The 24,980-nt window shown below is 37.5% G+C and overlaps 1 protein-coding gene across 2 annotated transcripts in view; it reads right to left on the minus strand.

Moving 5' to 3' along the window:
- Positions 1 to 2,159: 2,159 nt before the first annotated feature.
- Positions 2,160 to 24,980, minus strand: part of BRWD1 (bromodomain and WD repeat domain containing 1) — a 59,930-nt gene continuing 37,109 nt past the window's right edge. Inside the window, exons 28-40 of one of the 2 annotated variants that reach the window (XM_035896535.1) lie at positions 24,113 to 24,174; positions 20,051 to 20,206; positions 19,615 to 19,735; positions 19,076 to 19,201; positions 17,806 to 17,881; positions 16,512 to 16,556; positions 15,764 to 15,910; positions 14,435 to 14,587; positions 13,986 to 14,155; positions 12,069 to 12,304; positions 11,554 to 11,739; positions 10,088 to 11,068; positions 2,160 to 4,137 (exon numbers count right to left, since the gene is read on the minus strand). In XM_035896535.1, the coding sequence (XP_035752428.1) occupies positions 2,999 to 4,137; positions 10,088 to 11,068; positions 11,554 to 11,739; positions 12,069 to 12,304; positions 13,986 to 14,155; positions 14,435 to 14,587; positions 15,764 to 15,910; positions 16,512 to 16,556; positions 17,806 to 17,881; positions 19,076 to 19,201; positions 19,615 to 19,735; positions 20,051 to 20,206; positions 24,113 to 24,174 (3,598 nt within the window). In that variant the 3' untranslated portion in view covers positions 2,160 to 2,998. The remainder of the gene's footprint in view (positions 4,138 to 10,087; positions 11,069 to 11,553; positions 11,740 to 12,068; positions 12,305 to 13,985; positions 14,156 to 14,434; positions 14,588 to 15,763; positions 15,911 to 16,511; positions 16,557 to 17,805; positions 17,882 to 19,075; positions 19,202 to 19,614; positions 19,736 to 20,050; positions 20,207 to 24,112; positions 24,175 to 24,980) is intronic. The other variant, XM_035896534.1, reaches the window with a different exon arrangement.

Below are 24,980 nucleotides of genomic sequence, written 5' to 3' on the forward strand. Positions count from 1 at the left end.
TAAAATGGAGGCGCCCCCGTGGCGTGTGCGCGGAGAGACCCCGGTGCGGCAAGGCCGGGCGTACCGGACGCGCGAGGAGGAGAGCGAGCGTGACGGTACCGTTCCACGTACAGCTTTACTTTGGTCCGCTTCTACGCGTTACGTCGCCAAAGTCTTGATCGATGCTAAAGAATTTGATTCTCCTGCGCTTTTGGTATCCTCCTCCTCTCTTCGTGCTACTCGCCACCCCAGATTTGGGTCCTGCTTTAAAAAACGAACACCAACACCCCACCCCACAAAAAAAACAAAACCAAAAAAACAAACAAAAAAACAACCCCAACCCAAACAAACAAGCAAAACAACAAAAAGACCACTCAAACCCCAACCAACCCAGCTTACAACTGCAACCCATCGGGCGGCTTTATTTATCCACTTCTGCAGGCCTACTCCCTCACTTCACTTCCCTGAGCACAGCTAGACCAAATACAGGCTGCTGAAGCATTAGAGTTACCTGGAAGGCAAAATTACTGCTTTCTGCAAGGCTGAAAAGAGCCTGTTCTGGCAAAAGCAAGCACCCTCCTTTAAATAAATAAAACAATAAATGCAGCCAACTCCCTCCAACTCTTAAGAGGGTGAAAGCATACAAGTGCCTTTCCAGTTCCATCATTTCTCCTCCTACTGGCTCTTTGGAACCTGTCTCTATGTCTAAAGCCAGGAAATACAAGACAGCATTTGCTTTATTATTAAATAAAACGTTGGTTCATGCACGCGTGGGGCATGACAGGGAACACGGCATCCGACACAGGGCGAGAAAGACAACCATCTTTTCACATCTAAGCCTGAATTAGAACTACAAACCTGCCAGTCCCATTGGAGCTGTTTAAGCTTAAAGATTAATAAAACCTCTGATGTTCACTGGAGAGCTGTTACACCAGTATTTATTCCTATACTGGAGGTCATGCTCCACAGAACATCGATCATAAGCGGCTGCTGAACAACGCATTCAGTTTACGCAGAATATAAAAATACCAGTTGCCTTACTGTCTGTTAACAGTTGCCCCTGCAAGGTAAGATACACAAAGCTACCTCGAAGTTTCATGACTAAACACAACTGCGTTCATATTTTAAAAACAACTTAAAGAATGCAGATAAACACGTATCTTGGATTTACCAAATTCTATTGTATCATATTAAGGACTAAATTCTAAAGAAAGAAAAATCCTGGGGCAAGAATGATATAACCTAGGTTGGTTTTGGACTTCATATAGAAGCTTTAAGGAAAGAAAAAAAAAATTATTTCTCTATACATAGAGAACATTCTAGGTGCCAAAATGATGTGATGACAAATAGACCTTTTGGCACATTGAAAAAAAAAATTATTTCTCTATACATAGAGAACATTCTAGATGCCAAAATGATGTGATGACAAATAGACCTTTTGGCACATAATGTCAGCGACATTGCTGGAGAAGTGGTTCTCGCTGACGGCCGGTAGGCAGCATGTAAGGCTCCCCATTATTCCACTCCATTTGTACAGCCAGTTGAGGCATCAGTAACTGTGATTATGCAGCAGCACTGGCTCCCCCCTCACCACCACCCCTCCATCCCACCCCCTTCCATATCCTACCTGTTCAATCTGCTGGAAAACAAATTCACAAGCTTGCTGTTTCAGTTAAAATGAGCCAGGTTAGGATAAAGCCAATACTCTAACGTATCTCCTATTGAGCAGTGAGATCAGGAATCACTAACTCCTACTAAGGGCAAGAAAGGGAACCGGCAGAGCAGAGGGAGGACACCTGCAGTGGAGAGTGGGGAAGGAGCCGAGATCACCAAGCGCCCGGTGCTGGACGGAAGGCAGCGATGGTGGGGCTTCTGCCAGCGCAGCTCCGGGGAAAAGCGAGGCAAGAGCTGAGAGGCGCTACGCGTTCTCCTAGTTGATACATGGCCAACCAAGAATTTACACGTGCTTCCTGGAGACATTTTCCTCCTATCTTCTATGCAAGAACTATTCCCTGTCAACAACGGCCACCTCAAACATTTCAAAAATAGGAGATGTACTGCAGTAATCAGAAACTCGTGAGGTTTAATCAATGAGAAGTCTAACATTAAAGCACTTAAAAGTTTAAATACGGAAGAACAACAGAGATGTAGCAAAAAGGTCTGGAATGTAAGAATCCTGCACCTCAAGCTTTTCACGCATAAAGAAAACAGAACAAGTGTTTTGTTTGTTTTTCTATTTTATAAAGAAAACACACAAAAACCCTTAGGCCCAAGAGTTCACCTGCATTTCATATTCTTAAGTTTACAGTATAGAAGTCACATTAATGATGATAGTACTACCTGTCAGCATAAACCCTCTCTTCACCAGCACCAATATGCTTTTTTTTAACTGGCAAATAAGCTTCTTCACTGGTAACTGGTTCTAGTTGCACGTTATCAATAATGGAAGTACAGAACATTTAACCTCTGTACTAATACAAGTTGTAAAGTTATTAGCCAAGTGACCGTTCATTCCTTTTTTGATGCAATGCTAGCATCTGCCAGATTTCTATAGTGTACAATATTATTTATAAGCCTGTTACTATTGTATATGATTTCATACAGCATTAGAGATGTTTGAAATCTGTTCTTGAATGTTGTATGACCTAGGTAGTATTCCATTGCAGCACCCATAACAATAATACTCAACATACTGCTATTCACCTGTTGCGCAGTGTTTTAACATTTTTTTTTTTTTAACTCGTTATATGTAATAAAATACCGGTAAAGACAAAAAATTGCCCCTATAATGAGGCACATTTTGGCATCTGTGCTAAATGCTGCTACATGGGCAGGCAAGTGCAAGTCAAAATATGAAAAGGAGTAAGTCATCATCTAATCACATTCATAACTTTTTCATAGAAAAATATAAATATATTCCCTGAAATGTAGGACAAAGAAAAGCCAGCATCCATCATGAGTTCTAGTGCTATTACCATTAAAAAAAAAAAAAAAAGTGGGCTGGCTTTTCCTTTTAAGGTTACGTTTCGCAATCTGTATCATCTAAACCTCTGTCATCGTCGTCGTCGTCACAATCGTCGTATCTCACAGTCCGTCTACCGCCGTTCCGAGTTCTTATCTTAGAACGCCGATTAGCTCTTCTATATTTGGTGTAATCCAAATCTTCAGAGTCATTTTCTTGGTTAGGTTTCCAACGTTTCCTTCGCTGGGGTCTTCTGGAAGGCTTAGAATTGGTAGTTTCTTTTCTAACGATTTCCAATTTCCGTTTCCTCTTTCTTGTTTCTGTGGCATCACTATAGGTACTGTTATCAGTTCCAGAGTCGGTATCAGAAGAACAATTGAAACTGGCTTTTGAGCTTCCTGCAGTCCCAGGTGCTGCCAAATTCTCTGATGCTGAGCTTTTCTCATCTTTCTTCCCCCCTGTTTCAGGTTCTGCTGCTTCTTTGAAGTCATCCAGTAATTTTGATCTTTTGACAGAAGGTCTAGATTTTTTATTTGATACTTCTCTGATATTTTTAGTTTCATGTTTAGCTAAGTCAGAATCTATGTCCTCTTCAGAGTTGCTCGTATGATGGTTGTGGGCTGAAGTTGACTGACTAGAACTTCCCCAGTTTCTCCCATTTTCCATCTTGTGGTTTGTGGAATTCTCTGAACAGACGTATTTGAGATTTTTAAGAGCTACAGCACAGAATGTTTTATGTGTCTGCTTGTGGTTATCATCACTCTGCTTTGGAGTCACCTTTAGCTCTGCCTCAGACTCTGTTTTTTCATTCTCAGACTCACTAATATATTTTCTTTTAAGGGTAGATGATTCAGGGTAGGAAAGTTTTTTTCTGCTAGAAAGCTGTTCTTTCTCATTTTCAGACTTTAAGCAAGCATCTACCTCCGAGTTGCTGATCAGTTTCTTCCTGGACGCTGCAGACACGTTGCCATGAAGCTGCCTTCTGTTCTTTTTTACTGTGTAAACACTTTCCGAGCTTGATAATTCTTCCTTTGTATCGCTCATTATCTTAATCTTATTAGCTGCCAAAGTGGCACATCTGCGTGGATTTTTCTTCTCAGTCACATTACACAGCTTTATGTGTTTCTTGTAGTTAATGATACATGTCCTGCTCCTGAGCACTTTTGCACTTTGTCCAGTCTCCTCAGACGTTGATTCTACAAAATAAAGATTTGTAGGTTTTTTAATAACTTACATTCCTGACATAATTCGTGTATTAAGCACAAACACTACCATGTTTAATAACATACACAAAAAACATTTTCTTTTTTTTTTTTTTTAATTTCAACTATTACATGGAATTTACCTTAATCATTTACTAAAAATAAAGTCAGCCAGTCCCATGCATACTTTTAACTCTCAGGATTATGCTTTTGCTTTGAGATAATGGAAGGATTTGAAAGTAACATTCTTTAGTATCACTCTAGTAATTAGTTTAGAAATTACAAATTACCTAACTTAGCAAACAAATGCTTTCATATTACTAGCACTTCTATCGTTAGAAGCTGTAATTTTCTTACTAGAATGAACTTTCAAAATTAATTATTACACATTTGAGACCTTTTTATGCTAAAAAAGGTATTATTGTATTTTATGTAGACACACGCCCTGGATGGATTTCAATTTTAGAATTGTTTCACACACACAGAAAACAATTAAACAGTTCAGTTCCTTAGCAACTGGAATAAGATTGCTTCTAACAGTGAATCTTCAGTATTTTTAATATAGCACTTGCTTCTTATGTTGGGTTTTAAAACAAATATTCAATCTGTAAATAATGTGAACAATGCTACAAAGATCAATGGTTTAAATTTTTACCTTCTAAATAAAACAGTATTACTCATAGGTATCAATACAAATTAAAAGCAGAAGTTCTTGAAGTAAATTGATTTGCATAGACTTGATATAAAACCCAACAAAATGTTGCTATTTTAGCAGAAATGTGTTTTGCAAAGTTAGTTTTCCCAAGATTGTTGTCCATCTCTCATTTCTTTGTAGCTGTTACTGGTTTTATGAGCGAAATGGATAAACGTGCTCCATTAAAGCCCCTACTTAGTATTAGCCTACTATCTCCTGATAACAGTCAATTTTGTTCTAGCTTAAGCTCATTGCTTTTGAAGATTCCCTCCTGTACTCAGCAAACAGAGGGAAAAATCACGGCAGCCGCTGTGTATTTGCAGAATGCCAGGGAACTAAATATTTTTTCACATAGCAGTTTAGAGAAATGAGGAGTTTATAGAGGGCATGCTCTCTCATCTTCCTTTACAGAGGGCTGGAACTAGCTTGTTTTGCTAACTTCGTTTCAACTCTCTGAACTGCTAATGGCCAAATGCTTTCTGAGAATGCTAGCCACCCAGAGACAGGAACGCTAGCCTGAGGCTTAAAACCGAGTAAGGTTCAGTTCCTTGCTCCTTCTGGCCAGCTTAACCAGACTTATAAAAGGTGAACTAACCAACTTATAAAAGGTGAACTAATTCACAGATTACAAAACCTGAAGAGCTAAAGCTTAAATGACACACTGTCCTCCAGTACTACGTAGGCATGTACACACCATACGGCTACTGCTCATAGATGTTATGAGGTAGGCCAGAACAAGCAGGAGCAAAGAGCTTTAACATGGTAAATTACACTTCAAATGGGAAAATACTGTAAGTAAAGGTAACCATACAGCATCACATAGTAGTGGTGGCAAACAACAGCACAGAACTTACTGCGTCAAAGAGACATTTTTATCAGTTGGGAAGTGTGGAAATGTATAACCCGACCCTAGGATTAAGATTTCCCTATGTCCTGGTTTCGGCTGGGATAGTATTAATTTTCTTCCTAGTAGCTGGCATAGTGCTGTGGTTTGGATTTAGTACTAGAAGAATGCTGATAACACACTGATGGTTTAGTTGTTGCTGAGTAGTGTTTACACCTTGAGTCAAGGACTTTTTCCGCTTCCCATGCTCTGCCAGGGGCACAAGAAGCTGGGAGGGGGCACAGCCAGGACAGCTGACCCCAGCTGACCAAAAATGTTTCACACCCATGGGTATAAGAGGTACAATATAGCAGAAGCTACAGTTTAACCCGAGCGTTAAAGAACTGGCAAGAAGAGAAACCAGATTTTCATCAAGCTTTAAAACACTACAATATAAATAGTTAAAACATCTATGTTACCTTCAAAGGACAAACTGAAGAGCCCAAAAGCTCAGTGTTGGCTGCCCAGTGTGACAGCTTCTACATATTTCACAGGAAATGTTTACATAAAAAGTGTAAGGAAAGTTTTTTTAAATTAACCAGTCTTGTTTCCCTTTAAAAATAAGATGTTAAGACAAGCTTGATATGAGAAATGTTACCAATTGCCTACTCCAAAAACTACAAGTTCCACTAGATGAGGTATTTGTACAAATACCTTTCCTTTTTGCTGTATTAAAAGTCTCTTCAAATCTTCTCAAAGTAACAGTACAAGCCTCCAAAAAAAACCACCCCAAAACCCCAAAAGTTTTATATTTGACTTGGGAGTTCTGACATAGGAAGCACATTCAAGTAAGATTTTTCAATTCTATAAAGCTTATTAAAAGATTCCCTCCCCACCCCCCAATTTTCTCAAGTTTTAGGAAGTGACTATGGCAACATAGTTCTGACAAGTCTGGAGTTCAATAGCCAGTTACAGAACTTGGTAGCTCTTTATTGCTGCTCCTCAGGTCCACCTGGCATCCTTTCGCATTGCTAATGTTAAAACATTAAGAAATGTTTTCAGTATGTTTTGCAGCAAGATCTTTTTTGTACAAAAGCAGTAATTCCTTATGGAAAACTGTCAGGACAGATTCATCTCAAGAGACAAATATTTTCTTCTCAAGAGCCTTAAACCGCTGCATTACAAGTGTATATCAAAGCCACTACCACCTGAGAGGGCACACCGATGTGAAACAATCAAACTGACAAGGCTGTTAAAAACGTACTCAGTCTGGAAGAAAAAGAAAAATACATCGCCAAAAATAATCCTTTCTTATTTTTTGGCAAGGCAGCATTCGGTTGACACTGAGCATTGGAAAGGAAACAGCATGGACACACAGGGATTTTACTCCTATAATGCAGTACTGAAGATGGCTCTTTCTTTTCTCAACTGCCAAATTAAGTGATGTAGGAAGTAATTGAAAACACTGATGTGAATTTTTGCTCAAAACCAGTCTTCAACTCTTTTCAAATATTACGTGAACCAGAAATGTTTAATTCTGTTTTGCATGCTTGATATGGAAATCAACTAACTGACCCCCTTGAGCTTGAGTACCTTTTTTTCTTTCATTCTCTTAAAGCCTTTTGATAACTGTTTGTGGGGCACTAAATTCCTGTAAACCCATGTGCTAGGGCTAAACACTGCAGACTGCTTTGCTTGAGGGAGGCAGGTGAGGAAGTGGGAAGGATGCGCTCCCTTAACCAAACTAGCAGTAGTTTGGTACAGGCTCCACAGGAGGTAAAAGGGCTGAACTGTAGCTGGGCCAAGAACTCTAGTTTCAACCTGTTCTCCAAAAACCCACAAAAAAAGAGTGATGCAGTATACATCAATAAATATAAGTTTGGAATGCCAATCATGTGATTAATGCATAAATTACAGGTGGCTTTTCCAAAACTCATTTATCAAAAAGCAAAGGAAGCTGTGAGTACAAGGAGTCTCATGCCTACCTTTCCATTGTGTGCAATTTGACTACGAGGCAACCACTTTATCCCATAAACACGACAACCTGAGTGAGCCTTCTCTGAGCTCTCCCTGCTAGGCAGCATGGCGGTGATCTCCCCTTGAGCCTGGACGCCTCTCAAGGTTGCTCCTCAAGGCAGAGAGACCTTTCACCAATGGCAGATCATTGTACGAACCCTGTTTGAGGTCCCACTGAACTGCAGCTAGACCACCGCCAAGTGACTCTCCCCTTGAGCGGGGATGCCTCTCAAGGTTTGAGATTTCTCACCTGAGATTCAGAGATCCTTCCTTGCCCGAGGCAGAGAGATCCCTTGTTTCTCAACACTGAGAGATTCCTTGACACAGCAGATGCTCAGCAAGTGACTAATAGCTTGTTAAACTTTGAGAGTTTTGCTAACTCAATTTTCCTGTGTATGTTTCCTTCCATGCAGTAACAGGAAGACTGCTGGGAAAGACTAGTCTTTGCACCGTAACAATAAAACAAAAGCTATATAATGAAGTGTCATAGTTTAGCCCCAGTTGACAACCAAGCACACTATGTAAAAGCGTGTGCAGTAAGTAGTTCACACAATACAATCCTGTACATGGAAAATGAGTATGTTCATCTTTAGGAAACTGCAAGTCATGAAAGCTCTCAAAGCCTGAAAAATTTGCTTTGCTCACTGTAAAGCATTCTGACAATTTGCACTCGGCAGATACAGAAAAAGTTAATGATCCAACTGCATCTATTGCCACTTACTGGTATTTTCTCAAGTCAAGTCTTTTAAGAGCACTTAAGATCTTTCACAATTTTTTTTTTCTTTGGGACACACGCGCGCGCACACACACACACCCCCCACACCAAAAACCACAATCACAGTCAAAATTCCTAAGAAGTTTTTAGAGGTTCGTAATCTTTTCCCTGTGATTCAGTGACAGGTTTGGAAGGATTAGATCAAATACTAACCTCTGAACAGTCTTTCAAATTCTAAGTCAGGACCAATCCCGTAATGATATGAAGACACATAACATACATAATTTACAGAACCTGTTTTAATAAGTCTTGGCATCATTCTGGTAAGCTTAAAAAAACCCGCCCAAAACCAAATCTCCAAATCATACTGCATGCAAGCACACACAAGCATTTGAGTGACAGGCAAAATGATAGAAAAAACAAAAAACCAAAACCCTAAACTTTTTGAAACAGGTGGACTGGTAAATCTTGCTTCTGCAACTATCTGGAATTTCTGCCCTTCAGTTGGCTGTTGTTAACTGCTTTACAGAGATCTCATGTAATGTCTTATCAGCATGATAATGTAGTTAGAGCAGTGACATGATACTTTAATTAGATACAACATTGCCTAGACACCTATGAACCTATGAAACTAAAGCAAGCAAGGAATAGGAGGGTCACCACTGTATCGGTAACAGCACCCCCACAAACAACCTCCCCCCCAAAACCACCCAGTCCCTGGCATGTTAAATCTGGGAAAGCCAGACATGCATCAGAATACTACCAATGCAGCATCAAAGTGTCTCTCTGTCTTAAGGACACTACACATCACTGACAGAATAAAATCCAAAAGTCAAATCAAGTTACAGGTTCCAGTACACACCATGGAAGTAAGAATAATTAAAACACCTTTCAATCAAATTCATTTTGAAAGACTATAAATACAGTTACCTCAATTGAAAATAATAGTTGTAAGTCTGCTTTAGCACAGAAAATTTCAACAGAAATTTAAGATAATCTAAAGTAAGAATTATTACTTTACCCACAAAATCAAGGTAACAGGACTACAAACCACAGGGGTTTAGTTACTGATAGTCTCAAAACAAGGAGCAGGCCAAAACCAGAAAATGTACCACTCCTTTTGAGATTTTCGACTACCTTGAGCTGCATACCACAGAACTCATTCACAGCACCCTTTACAATATTGCCTACAACCAACAACCTGAAAGCCAGTTTTTCTCAAGTTTAACTGTCAGAACAAGCATGCACAGCAGTATTACTTCAGAATAGGTATTTTACTTACTATATACTGCTACATATATAAGCAAGTGCAAATTCAATATGGAAAGAACAATCATGATTTAATGACAAGTTTTTCATAGTGAATTGTATCGCCTGAATTGCACAAGAATGGCCAGCCTTCAGTCTGAATTCTAAATACCATAGAAGTACACCAAACTGTAATAGTTTTCTCTCGGTACTGCGTTTGTTAACCTCCCAGTTCCAAACCTGTCTAGACTTCTAGACACTGTTGGCATCATCATCATCGTACCTTACAATTCTCCTTCCCCCATTTGTAGTTATTTTAGAACAAGGAACACTATTATACTTTGTATAGCCCAAATCCTCCCAGCCATTATCCAGTCACTAATCTTACGTTGTCTCCTTCCTCTAGTCAGTATCAAGAGTTAAGATGCATTAACTTTAAAAATTTTACCTTTTTTAACGAGTTTTGTTTTTCCTTTTCTCTTCCTCTTTTTTGTTTTTGGAGAAGTTTCACAATAATTACTGTTATTGGAGTCTATCTCAGATTCTGTGTCAGAAGAGTGATTGAAACTGGCACCAGGTCCAGATTTTGAACTCCTTGCAATTCTAGTCGGCACCAAGCTCTCCATGATAAAACTTCTCCCATCCTCTCTGTCTTCTGTTTCAGATTCTGCTGTGTCCTCCAAATCACTCAAGACTTTTGCTTTTTTTAATGGAGCAGCAACCTGCAGACCAGTTGCTTTTCTGCCATTCCACCTATCTGATTCAGAATCCTCTTCATCCTCAGAGTTGCTCACTGCAGGCTTATTATGTGCAGATGTTGACTGGTCAGAAACTTTTTGACTGCTCCCATCCTCTGAGTTATGGCTTTTGGAGTCCTCCTCTGAAAAGTCTAGGGTGGGACTTTTCATTTTGGGAGATACAGAATGGACTGTCCCACGTAACTGTTTATGACCATTGCTCTGCCAGTTTTTCTGCTTCATTTGTGTGTCTGTCTCAGAATCTGAAGTTCCATTTTCAGATTCACTAACAAATTTTCTTCGTGCAGTAGATGAACCAGGCTGAGAAAGAATTTTCCTCTTGGTAAGCTGCTCTTCTATTTCTTTTTCACTTTCAGACTTTAAGCCTGCATCATCCTCAGACCCCTCCAGTAACATTCGCCTGGCTGCAGCTGAGGCATTTCGGTGAGGCAGTTTTCTATTCTTGCATCCAATGCCAATACTTTCCGAGCTTGACACCTCTTCTTCCACATCACTCATTAGCCTTAACTTATTAGCAGCCACAGCAGCACTTCTGCGTGGAGTTTTTCTATGCCTACTAGTATTATTACTGAGCGACTCAGATGTCGCCACCGAAGTATTTTCAGAGTCACTTCCATATAACTTTTTCCTGGCAGTTTTTCTTGTATTCCCATTCTCCTGAAGAAGTGTTCCTGTAAAGGAAAGGAGAGATCAAGATCTTAAATATAAAAATAGCAGCTTCTTAAGGCTTGTCAAGTCTGGAACAGGTTCACCCCACAGACATGACAAACGAAATACACTCCTAGTAATAGTTATGTGCTTTTGTTGTCTGCCAAGAGGAATTATTTAGCTATGTCGTAAATTTCCGGATTCATTCTAGTTTTGTGAAAATTAGAACCGCTTTACAAATTACTGCTTTTACTTTCATTAAGATATAAAATGTTGCAAGACATTCCCTCTCACCAGGCTCTTGGTTTCTGCCCTCCTCCCCTAAGTACTGAAAAAAAAAAAAATAATCTTTTTAAAAACTGAATATAGTATTTTGAGAGCTTCAGAACTACCACCAAACTGTTAGTAACTTACATATACAACAAATTAAAAAAATATTACTTGCATTTAGTTACATACATATACACACACTTGTGTTGTCATTCACAAGAAAGTTCTCAAATCTTACCTATTTGTTTTCTCTGAGCAGCTCGATTTCTAGTTATCCTACGATTGCTGTTCTTTCTTTTACATACACCATTGTGTAGTGGAGGCGACACAAGAGCCACAGAGCTTTCTTTGCTGTCTTCTGAGCTACTTGTAGAGGATGAAGAGGAAGTAGGTGAAGAAACCAAAGAACCTTCTACTTCACTTTCTGTTAAAAAAAATAACAACTGTTGATTAGAATTCTAAACACACAGTTAGCTTCCAGTTAAGAGCTACATTTTGCTGACCCAGGAAATCTTAAAAATTTCCTCATGATATTATCTTGCAATACACTATCACGCCTTAATGTCTTACGTGCATGAAATTGATAGCTCTACAAAATATACCACTCTGTATTTATACAGTGTTCAGTGACAGGAAGCTTCTTTAACCTGTATTTACGTTTCAAGTAAAATAATAAAGGAAAGGAAATGTTAGTGGGCAATTCAGATAAGACCAAGATGAAAATCCTCATCTGAAACAGATTCAATTTCTGACCTGATGATAACGCAGAACAATTTGTTAGTGTTGTGGATCTAGCTTTTCCATTCCTTTCAAAGGATGCCAGGCACGCAGAATCAGAGGATTCGCCAGAGGAACTACGGTTGTAATTGCTAGCATTCGTTTTATGGCTTGCAACACAGGCGGCTCTGCTTGAGGTAGGTTGAGTAAAAGAATCTTCCTGCTCAGATTCAGTTTTTGCCTGAGACTTTAATGGTTTCTGCTTCAAATTTCTAGTGAAAGGGGAAAGAAGTAAAAGCAGCACAAGTTGTAAAACTACGGGAAATAGTGTTAATTATGTATTTTAACATATGTATTTTACTTCTCTCTGAAAGCTTAACTAACTGTATGCCATACTATTTTAGATTTATGGAAGGGTATTTAGATTTGTGAGCTAACATGGTGTGGGACAATTTAAACTTTGTCAAGGATAAGCATTAAGCACTTCCATTAAAATAACAGTCTACACTCCTAGTGAAGTTATACAGGACATTCTCTCTCTGCTCTGAGAAACAAAGAAGTTAATACTGAATGCTTTCTAGAGAGCAATGTCCTCTTATTTTTTACCAGGAAATGACAACAGTAGCCTCAATTTCTCTTGAACTCCCAGTCTCTTGTTAATTGCACACAAGCCTCAAACTAAGTGCTATGCATACTAACATTACTCCACAATAAACTGAGTTCCAAAGACACGAAGAAGGCATATCCTTAGAGCAAGTTTACCACCTAAAATGAAACACGTTTGTAGAGAAACTCACTGATTCAATTCTTCCTTACTCTACATGTTAAAGTGCTACATGCAGTCCTGATAAGTCACTTATTTTCACATTTTGGACTACTATTTTGCCAGTTGCTTCCTTACAGGCACAGGTTTTCAGATATTCATCTAGGTGCACAAGATGTATATGGTCTTTTTGCTATCCAAACACTCTCACAAATAGTCTCAAACCTCAGTCCTGCTGAGCACCACTGAGTTGTTTACAAGTCACATACAATTCTTCAGAAACAAGCAGAAGTGTCATTTCAAAGGAAAATTCCCACCTGTCCTGATGTGTGTTTCTTTATTTCTCTGGGAATAAATGAGAACCCGAGGAATAATCCCAGTAAAGCTTAAAGCTTGTTGCCAGGTATGCCTGTAGCATAATCCAACACGTATGCATAACAGAATTTGAAAATGTAGAAGTAATCCACTGAAATATTAGGAGAAGAAAGCCAAACGTGGCAAAAAAAATGTATTCTTAAGAATATTTTTTTTCCCTTAAAACTCTTATTCCTATCCTTTCACTGCCAGAGAAGAAAGGCTGGACAGCAGCAGAAAGCTATAAGCTCAGTTTCAATGATTTACCATGTTTAGCTTTTGTATTTTGTCTCACTTTATCCCATGTGCAAATTAAAAAAACATGAGTTAATCATGTCAACCAGCAGTTGTGTCAAAAGCTTGTTTTCCTTCAAAAGAGAAAAAACGTATCTAGCTACGAGCAGAACGCTACAGTAAGTGAAAATTTCTATAAATTCCATACGATTGACTTTCTTCTGTACATGATAAAACACATAATATATGCAGCTTTGTAATCTTTGTAATATATACAGCAAGTAAATCTTTGTTTCATTCCTCATTATTTCAGTCAGATTAAATATTGATTTCCTAAATGAAATATTTAAAAAAACAAAAGCAAAAGCCCCAAGCTTTTCTAATCTTCAGTCTCTTTGCTGTTTCACAGCCAGTTTTATACTAAAAAGAACCCTTTTTTTGTGTGTGTCTTCTACTGCGAGAGAAGTAATTATGAAAAGTCTCACTGGAGTTAGCTAACCATTTAATAAACCAATTGTTCTCTTCTTGTTAGACTATATATGACAGGCAATATGAGTATTAGTCAGCTGTGATATATTTCTACAACTTCATAATTTGGTTACCTGAGCATTTTGGTAGGGTGCTGCACTGAGCTTTGATTATGAAATCTTCGGGTATACCTCTGGTTTCTTCGTAGTTTTTCATTCTGTTTCTGACCATTTTTGAAGTCTGAAACAATTCTTCTTATTTTCTCTTCAAATAGGGCTGACAATCTCAAGGTCATACTATAAATCTAGGTAAGGAAATGGCTTATATTAAAAACAGAACCTTTCATCCAAGAATAACATTTCTAAAATAAGAACTGTACAGAAAAGAACTAGATAAAGCACAGCACACAGTCCTATGTAATACTAGATAAACAAGAAATGAACATATTAAATATTTTTGTCATACTTCTCCCCATTATCTATCCAACCAGCAGCTTTATCAAAAATACTGATAAATAAACGATTTCCAAAATAGTATCTCAAATCATTAAGACAAGCATAAAACCCCCAGTAGTAGCAGCTACCTTTGACTTTTTGTTTGGAGTATAAGATTTTGCATTACTAAATATTAGTCTTATATCTTTGCACAGTTCCATTGGAGTGTCATAATTTCCAGCTTCCAGAGTTTCTTTAACTGTTCCAAAGTCCATTGGAGTGTCTATAATATGTCTGTAATCCTAGATAAAACATATGAAAAGAAGATTCAAGAAGGTATAAAGGGAAAACCACTTAAATTTTATTTCTATAATTGAAAAGGGTAGCTTAGATGACCACAGATTATCTTAACCGTCAACTGAAAACAGAAGCACCTACCACAGCAGACAACAATGCTTTTGCTGAGACTAGTTGATTTAAAGTCTCCACTACATTATCCCATGTAAACTGCTCATTTTCAAGGTTATCTTCAGAATTTCTGAAGGATCATGAGTTGACACAATGTCACATGCTTGCACATGCAGGTTTCCAGTTTCAATTATCATCAGTTTCCTCAATAAAAACTACCCAGTAACATGCAAGCCAATATTTTTATTGTTAACCAAAATGAGAAATGAGACTGTTGTAAATCATCATGTAATCCCTTCCCTGATGCATTTTACTATGAGAAACAAACTGACCTTTTTTTTAAAAAAAAAAAAAAACCAACAAAAAAAACACAACACAAAAACAAACCAAAAAAACCCCAACAAACCATCAAACCAAACCACCTCTTATCTTTCTCTTCTGCCAATGAGTTTTAGAGAACCTCAAGATGTTTTTGAAACCTGAAGTGAGAGTCAAACTCAAGATGTGAAGTCCACAGGAAAACAGTTGCATGCTTGTTAAGAATTTTTTTCCCTTGAAAGTTTATTGGGGTTTTTAGACAAAAGAGTAAAGAGTTAGCAAGAAGAGCATAAAGAGCTAAGAGAAAGAGAAGGAACATACAAGTTCATAGCTCAGTCTCAGTAACCGGGTTTTGTAAACTGTCCGTCAGGAAACTAGTTTTAATTAAGAACATACAGATTTATCTAAAATTATTTCCCTATAAGGGACAGTAAGAATGTAAGCAAAAAAAAGACTAAGTGGTTTCAAACCATATTTAAGGTATCAGGATATTTGTAGACATCACCACTGCTCTACAGTCATTTTGTGTTCTGTGTCAATATTTTGATGGATGTTATCTTGATGCAGTAGAGCATACAGCTCATAGTTCTAAGTGCAGAGCAATGCAAGTTTCTTTCAATGGTTTGGGACTAAAGCCATAAAGAGAACAAATAGCTCCAAGAGCAATGTGGAGATCTAATTATGGTACCAAATGCTAAGAGAAAAAAACCAAATAATATTTATACCTTACAAGGTTAATAAGAACAACTTACAGGATATTGATCCAAATCAACTGGCTGCCTGAACGGTTCAGAATCTTCACACTGGAAAATTAAATTCACCAGTTCCATACACTGCTTCTTCCAACAGTTTTCATCATAGCCATTTTTCAGGCTTTTTCCTTTTTTTAAGCCCCGTCCCTTGGGAAAAAAAGTTAGAAAAAAGCATTACTGAAATATAGCAAGAAAAACTAAACCTGATAACCTGTCTGGAATTATTTCTGTAGCAGAAAAATGCACTTCCAAACACAGTTTTATTAACAAAAAGGGCACTATACTCCTAGCAGATTTTTTCCAAATCTGACAAATTATACAATTTTCTTTTACTGCTTTCAAATATCCTTAGTAACCAAGACACACAAAAAAAAACCTACTGATACCAAATTATTCTCAAAATATTTGAATAATATCCATCACTCAGAATACTTTTTCCAAACATCTCAGCTGAATAATGCTTTTACTTCAGTATCATACAGATAACCGAAAAGCGTTACACTGAGTAGCACTGGTATCAAACTTGTAAGATTTTCCTGGACAGCTCTACAGAACAAGTATAGAAGCATTAAAATAGCAAAGACCTATTTAAGGAAAGCTTTTCTTTCCTTAATACTATTGGAAAAATTCCATTCTATGATTTTTATAAAACCAAGCATCACTTCCACAGAAGTTGAATACAGTCTGTCAACCAATTTTTCCTACCAGACCCAATTTGGATGTGTATGGTAAGAATTAGCCAACTCACTTTTCTTCTCCTGTATGATGTTCTTGGAAGACATTTTTCATCATCCTGCACAAAACAAAATCAATCATCTTAAAAATTATGTATGAAAAAATAGGTAATGGGTGCTCAAAGTATCAACGGATTTGATACTGTGGTAAAAATGGATTTTCATTCTAATTTTTCTCAGTAAGACAGAAGGTGAGCATATAAAAAAATACAACACAGCATTTGAGAGACTTGGAAAGCAAGATCCTAGATACTATCACCGAAGATTACCAACTGCAACTCTTGTCCTTAATACAAAGGAAAAACCACCACCAGAAATTGCAATGAGAAGTTACCCATCAGAGCTTTGAACCTCAATGACTAAAGATTATCAGTAATTCAATTCACTCATAATAAATGTCATAAAGCTTTCCAATTTTCGCTTGTCCTGAGATTAGGAAAAGACATTTTGTGATCAAGTTACTTTTTGGTAAAAAACCAAACCTTACAATGTGGAAGTACTACGGTGATGCTGAAGTAGCGAGATAAAGAACTAAAATGAGTCAGTGCAACTTCTTCCCTACATAGCTGCAAGGGAGAGCAGCTACTATAAAGTCTTGTTAGTAAATGCCAAATTAGAAATCAAGATGTGAAAGAGATATCAGTTTGGGCAGTTTGGGGTACACTATGAATAAACATACAGCACTGTAAACAGCACTCACTGCATAACAACAGTGCATGTTTACCTCTATGGGATTTAAGATAAATGCACTTTATTAAATTCTCAATGAGGCACACAAATTTGATGCATGATTCATATTGTGGTACAGAAAGAAATTGAGAGCCAAAGTATCGCTGCAACAGCTATGCCACTTGTCAGCTTTTAGCATTTATGACTACATGAATGACAATTCTGACCTTAGAAATAACTAGATGCATATAACTAAGAATACAGTGAAAGACAGCTATTAATGTACTCTTGAAATATTTGTATTACATTACTGCACATTAACCTGTTTCAGAAATACAGTGCCACTCACAAAACATGGAAGAATTGTTCTAGTTGATGGCACACAGTCATAGTACAAAATGCGTATTTGTTATACTTCTTAACAAATATTGACAACTCAAAATTATTTTAATAACTCATCTCATCACATCATTCCCCACAGTCATAATATATGCCATGTTTATACTAGCTATGTGAATGTCTAAATACACACAAACATCTCTCTCAAAATAATTGAGCAATTTTACCAAAAATATTTGAAGTCTGGTGGTATTTTCTTATCACCACACATTATTGGAATTATCCACAAAAAAAGCTTACCAGACCAGCACCAAGACAATCTTGTTCATCATCTGTTGTGCTACATAGTTCAAAAATGTTTGTACAGTCCTGATCACTGTAATGCAATTAAATCTCTGTTACTGGAATAGCAAAAACATAGCTATCATTTCCTAGATTAAACCCAGTGTCCTGGTTTCAGCTGGGATAGAGTTAATTTTCTTCCTAGCAGCTGGCATAGTGCTGTTTTGGATTTAGTACTAGAAGAATGTTGATAACACACTGATGGTTTAGGTGTTGCTGAACAGGGCTTACACCAGTCAAGGACTTCTCAGCTTCCCCTGCTCTGCCAGGGGCACAAGAAGCTGGGAGGGGACACAGCCAGGAGACCCGACCCCAGCTGGCCGAAGGGGTGTTCCAGACCATGTGGCATCATGCTCAATATATACACTGGGGGTAGCTGGCCAGGGAGCAGCAATCACTGCTTGAGGACAGGCTGGGCCGTCAGTCAACGGTTGGTAAGCAACTGCATTATGCATCAGTTGTTTTGTATATTCTCTTATCATTATTATTATTTTCCTCTTCTGTTTTATTAAACTGTCTTTATCTCAACCCACGGGTTTTACTTTTTTCCAATTTTCTTCCCCATCCCACTGAGGATGGGGCAAAGTGAATGAATGACTCTGTGGTGTTCAGCTGCTTGCTGGGTTAAACCACAAAACCCAGCCACAACCAAAAGCTACACAAACTGGAAGACAGTAACTAAGAATCCAAGGAAATATAAAACTCACAAGATGATTATAATATTAACAAAGTAATGTTACGTCTGAAAAACAGCTATACCATGCCTTTCAGAATTGAGGGGAGGCGGGTGAAATTAGGGATTTGAAAGGGGCCTTCACGCCTGATCTACCTGCAGGAAGACTGCCTACACTAACTTCTTTCAAAAATAAACCTCTAAACAGAACTAATTCAGATAAGCCGCAACAGGAACTTCTACACACATGCTAGACAGCACAGAACTTACTTTATAGGTTGAGCTACTTTCACATCAATGACGTTTTGATACTATAAATACCAGTGAATACTACTAAGGGAAAAAGTTAAAATGTCTCTATGCTGAACATTTAAGTATTTCCCCAGTTAAGATAATACTCAAAAAGAATTATACAACTGTCCTGCAGTGTATTGAAAAATGGTAAGAAATCAAAAGCAGCAGGACTCACAACAAAGGGATGTTAAGAATCTTATACTCTCCCACTGTTTAAGAGCTCAAGTATTCAAGCCTTGTTTAGATTAAAACGCCACTTACTTGATAAACTTTAAGAGCTGGGTAGTGATCTTTTTTGCAGCTCTAGCAATAGCACTCCCGGGTTCATTGAAGGTCCTAGCATTGCTTTCAATATATCTTACTTCCCAAACCAATGCAGAGATTCTCCTTAAAATGAAAAAAACATTGCACCTTTAATACCAAGCTGAAAAGCTGCAAAAATTGTATCTAGCAATTTTATGTTCACTTCAGATTAAGATAGATATCCTTTGGTTTATGTCTCATTAAAGCAGTCTCAAACTTTTCATTCACATGGAAAACTGAAGTACGTGTGTACGTGTATGTATACACACACTCTCAAGGAAGCAAAACCAACAATGCACATCTTTGCTCACTCATTTTCCAACTCATTATTGATAATTCAACTTCATAAAGTTTGTGAAATGCTAGCATGCTGTAGTTTTATTCTTAAAATTCAGTTAATAGAACTAGCAAGTCAGCAGCTAGCAATAACCATACATCATCTCACAACGGACAAACACAAGGCCCCATTCCCCCTTGTTTTTTCTGCTAGTACTAACCTGTAAAATCGGTTAGCCAGTCTTGTCCGAATAGTGTTCAGGTCTGTTGGATAAGCAATCACAGTACAGTACTTCGGGTATGTACACAGGTCAACTGGACCAGCAAAAGCTGCTGAAATGTCTGTTAAGAAACAGCAAGATTAATTAAACTATTTCAAGGCTTGTACGCATATGACAGTTGAGCCAGGTGTTCAACTGCTATGTGCAATTATTCCTGATAAAACCTTACTTGATGTATGAAAATACAAAATATTTGATGTATAAAAATATAAAAATCTCAGTACAGGCAAACAGAAAGAATTTCACATGAAAATGTATGAACATTGACAGTACTTCATCATAGATAATTTTTAAAGCGTGCCATGGACATTCCAGGGACATGTTTATAAATGTAACGTTAGGAGAAAACTACCTAAAGCTTAGATTACATGCTCACCAAGAGTCAGAAGCTGATCAATACCATTGATAATCCGTTCACATGCTTCATCACGAGATCTCATCCCCCACTCCCCTTCTTGGGGTCTGTATAGTAGTTTCTCCACCTCTTCGAAAGTCACAGAAACACTAGCTCCTAATTCTTCAGGCTGATCAACTGGAGTGACAGCAAATAGGAAAGGGTAAGAAGTGAGAACACAAAACAAGATAAATTGTTAAGTACTCATGCTTATTAAATACTCATAGGCTCATAACTGACAAAAAAGTTCTGGCCTTAAAGGGAAGCTTGACACTAAGACTATGGGGAAAAAAAGTACACAAAATGCATACAACAGCAAAGATATCCTCTATTCGCCTTTTCTGCAGTTCTGAATTTCCAGAAGACGCTTTCCTCTCTTCATCTAAGCACTACGCTTAAAAGAGGACTTAAACTCAGAAGAGTTGTTTATATGCTTTTGTTTTAAATACATGCCCTAAACTTCAGAGGATCACAACTTAGTTTAATAAGTCAATTTGTGCACCCAACCTTTAAACATGTGCAAGATAGGCAATATACTTTGTGACATCCTTCCTGGTATTGACAACTATGACCTTTTGGACATTTTTAAAAATATTTTTGAACGTGGCAGATTAATTGTTTCAAAGCAGTAAGAACTAGTAGAAATATAAAGCTGTTATGTACAGTTCTGTGGAAAGACTCACTTCCAAAGACTAATGCAATCTGGCCAATGCAGGATGATTGAGTAGATAACACTATCCCTGAATATCTCTTCCCCTCAACTCCACAGACTGTTTTTAGTACATCTGCAGTTTCTGCACTTCCACTGCTTATGGAAAGCCAAGTTCCTCATTTCATTTGAGCACTTGAAAGGGAACAAGCATGTGAAGGTTCCTGATCAGACACTGTGGGTAGGCAAGATCACATCTTTGTACTGATTAGGACAACTGGAATTCACAGATAAATTCAACAGTATAGAGCATGTAGGCTTATAGCTAGAAACTAACAGCAAGAACTTCCATTAGCATCTTATAGTCTATCCATCAAAAATGAAAGCAAGAAAGAGGATAGGGTCCTCGTCTTTATGATGATTGTAATCCACAAGTATGTTGCACACAAATTCTAAAATACATTTCAGCTGCAACTACTGTAGAGAAATAAAAAAAACCCAGAAAAATCCCAACGAGCTTTAGTGGGAGATCTTCTAAGTTTACAAAAAGGACTATGTTTTCCTTCAGCTGAACAGTCAGTCTTAACAACCCAAAGTAATTTTTAGTTCTCTGTTTATTACTACATTGACAGAGCCCTAACAGTATTTGCTATCCACTGAAACAGTACTAAAGATGAAGCAGTTCTTCAAGAAACAAATGGAAAAAAAAATTTTTAAAAGGTGCTAGGAAAAGGTGAAGGGGCAGAGGTAACTCATTTAAATGATCCTTCTGACTCATCTTTGAGCTGAAACAAATTCTGCAACCAAACTTCCTGAAGACAACACTAAGAGAAAGCAGCAAGAGGGTTGTGTCAAGAGGAACTCAACATGGTACCTAGTACTCCATTGCATAAGTGCTCAAGAGGGATTTTCTCCTGCAGGAGTAACAACTAAAGCAGAATGACAGACTAAACTAAACAAAACTCTGTCCTCCTCAACAGACACAAAGATCTCTGGTTTGTGTTCTTTGCAGCACCCTGGTACATATGGCACAGAAGACTTGCCATAACTCTTGGCATGTTTTTTTAAATACATATTATGACCACATGGTGTAATCTTCAGGACAGGTCACAGAAAGCTGAACCCCCAGAACGAGGATTGCATTGCTTATAGTACAGGTACAGACAGTTAATATATACAACAGCCAGTCCACACCAGCAGTGGTTTAGTGAGCAGGCTGCTGAAAACTGAATTTTCAGATCCATATGTACCAGCTTTTCCTGGTCTTGGCAGCATTGTTCCTGACAAGACAAGAGTTTAACAACTGATACTGTACCTTCATAATCCTGAAATTAAACTCACACTTGCAGGATACAAAAGGTAACAAATTAAAGTTGTGACCTGCTAGTTAGTCCAACTTCAGTGCTGTTCTTTTCCCATACATCTATCTTAGTAAACTGAATGAAGAAGAAATGTTTTGAGAAGAGTGGCAAATGTGAGGTACAACTTCCATTTCATCTGTAAGTCATTCAGTTGAAGAAGAGAAAGCAAAGGAGAAGGGGTTTATCCCATTTTAAACTATACTGTTAACATAGTAACACTTTCTATAAATGCACAAAACCTTTCTGCAAGAGTTTTTCTTTCCTACAGAGTGCCATTTTCTGCCTGGAAAGAAAGGTAGAAAATAAGGAGTTCCAGATTGTCTTCAGAAATTCTTCCTCTAGCCTAGTAGCTGCTGTGATACTTATCCTTGACCTGTTCAGAGGATGTTCTTCTCAATTCTTTGACCTTGTCCACAAAAGACACACTGGCTTTTAGCTTTTTTTTTTTGGTATCCCTTCCTAGTATACGTAGCTCCTCAGATCAATCAAACCTTCATCTCTTAACATGGCAAACTAACGGTATCCCTTCCTAGTGTACGTAGCTCCTCAGATCAAACCTTCATCTCTTAACATGGCAAACTAACAACTTATTAGATCAAAGAAAGAAGCTACAATTTGCCTCTGATATAGCCAGTAAACGACGACTTACACATGTAGTATTATCCAGATTTAAACTAGCATCTGTAGGATGTCTCTGTCATCACATTGCCAGTGTAGCAATTCCAAGGATTCTAGATCTTTTATTGCTATCAAGTGGTTGAGAACATTACACTCTGTATTCCAATCGACAGGCGGTAACTAATTCACTAATATAAACAGCAACTTAAACCATAGCATACAGCGATCATAAGTAGTTGATACCATTTGTCCTGTTAACAAAATAAATCCTGACTGAAGTTGACATGTAAGACTTGTAAGCCTCTAACAATAATATGGCTCTCAGTGACATATATGGGAAGCATTAACCAGTTCACAATGAATAAAAGCTTCTGTATGTTAGAAAGACACAGATGTTGGTGATGAGAAAATGGAATGTTTCAGTTAAATCTGTGTCTGTAAAACCAAAATCCTGCTGAGTACTTGTTTTCTATAAACTAAAATGTATAAAGATTTCAATTTCACATTTTGATTTCAGACTGTTTTGCAGAATTTGTCATCGCAAGATATGACTGAAGCAGCCAGCTAACACTTTGAAGATTACAGCCAGGTAGCTACTGAGAATATCCACATGTGTACAATATACTCCTATTCAAGAAATAAAAAAAAAATATAGCATAAGCCCTTCTGACATCTGGGAAACAAGCCAACTCCTAGCAAAGGTTATTAAGAAAATTAGTATCTTTTTGACAGCTTATTCAGTAACTGCTCTCTCAGTATTTCAGCAACTTTCCTCCCTCCACCCAGCTGGTACTGACAAGCACTGGAAAACGGAATTGAATAAGACAAACCAGGAATCCAACTGTTTCATTTACAGTTGATTGGGATTTGACCAGCAAACTTTATAAATTGCTCGGTTTTAAACTATATGCAGTAAGGATTTGCTGACTGGAAATTGTGTTATACGTATTCTTCCCCCATCCCCTTTGACTATAATGTATTGAAACAAAGTAGTCTTTTGAAACTTGAGATGTTTTTGAAACTTGACATTTGCAAGTTGCAGGTTTTATTGCATAAGCCAGAGCTATAAATTTAAAGTATTTCCTTCAAAATTGCTCTGGACCATGCAGAGGGAAAATTATAGGTATATTCAAGGTGTTTCACCAAATCTGAAGCAAGACTGTCTTTTAAGAACTTTCTTGCCTAAATACACATAACCAACATGCTGATATTCTCTATAATTTAAAGGATACCTATTGTCATGTCAGGTCCACCTGTTAAGTAGATATGCACAATGGATACTGTACTCAGATGCCTTAGTGGCAAGAGTCACAAGAAAGATAAGAATCGTCTAAGGTCCCCTACCTGCATGAAACAAAAGAACTGGAAAGAGGGAGAAGCACATTAAATTGTTCTATTAAGAGAGTTTCTACCTACCATTATCAGGAACTGGTTCCATGTCCCACGGGCTAAGCTTTTCAATTTCACCATTGTCCCACCTGATTCACCAAGTTAAAAAAGAAAAAAAAACAGTAATAATTTAAAGTTATCTTGACTCAGAAGTATTCCCTCCAAGCATATTTAAATCACAGTTATTTTTAGCTACTAATAAAATATACTGTATAAACATGCATTAAACAAAAGCATTAGCTAGCAATGAACTGTCACAGTGCAAAAAAGAAACATTCTTCATGATTCACTTCAAATTAAAATTATGCTCCTGATTTTGGCTATATGCAACTTACCCAACATAAAAATCATTTTTACAAAGCCTATATAAAGAAGTTGCAGAAGAAAAATAAGCCTTATACTTGTAATAACAAGATAACAACATCAAGGGGAAAATACAAGAAATAAACACAGAGAGAGAGGAATTTTTTTGCTAACCACAACGGGAGTTGTGCAAGTCCATGGAATGTTTCAGAGAAAGGAAGAAAAATAAGTGAAGTATTTGGTATATTAAAATTTCATTTTATAAGGCATACCGCATTAAGACAAAGGAAAGAGTAAGGATAAAATGAAGAAACTGAAGTTAAGTAGGGACCAAAAGGAATCAAAGGCAAACACAGTTAATATTGATAGCGTATCTGTATATTCACTCTGATATTTAACTATTAGGTATGAATATAATTTTGAGATCTCTCCAAATCCTACCACATTTGGGCAGATCTTACATGTTTTTAACACAAAAAATACCAACAAATTTTGGTATTTCTAAGGTAAGAAATGCCTGACTGGATCAGCTTAATGTCCTGGTCCAGCTAGACCAATAATTTGTGTCTTTGAAACTATTATTGGGAGATGC

This window comes from Egretta garzetta, unplaced genomic scaffold (genome assembly GCF_000687185.1).
Source record: "Egretta garzetta isolate BGI_Z169 unplaced genomic scaffold, ASM68718v1 scaffold45, whole genome shotgun sequence".
NCBI classification, from domain to species: domain Eukaryota; kingdom Metazoa; phylum Chordata; class Aves; order Pelecaniformes; family Ardeidae; genus Egretta; species Egretta garzetta.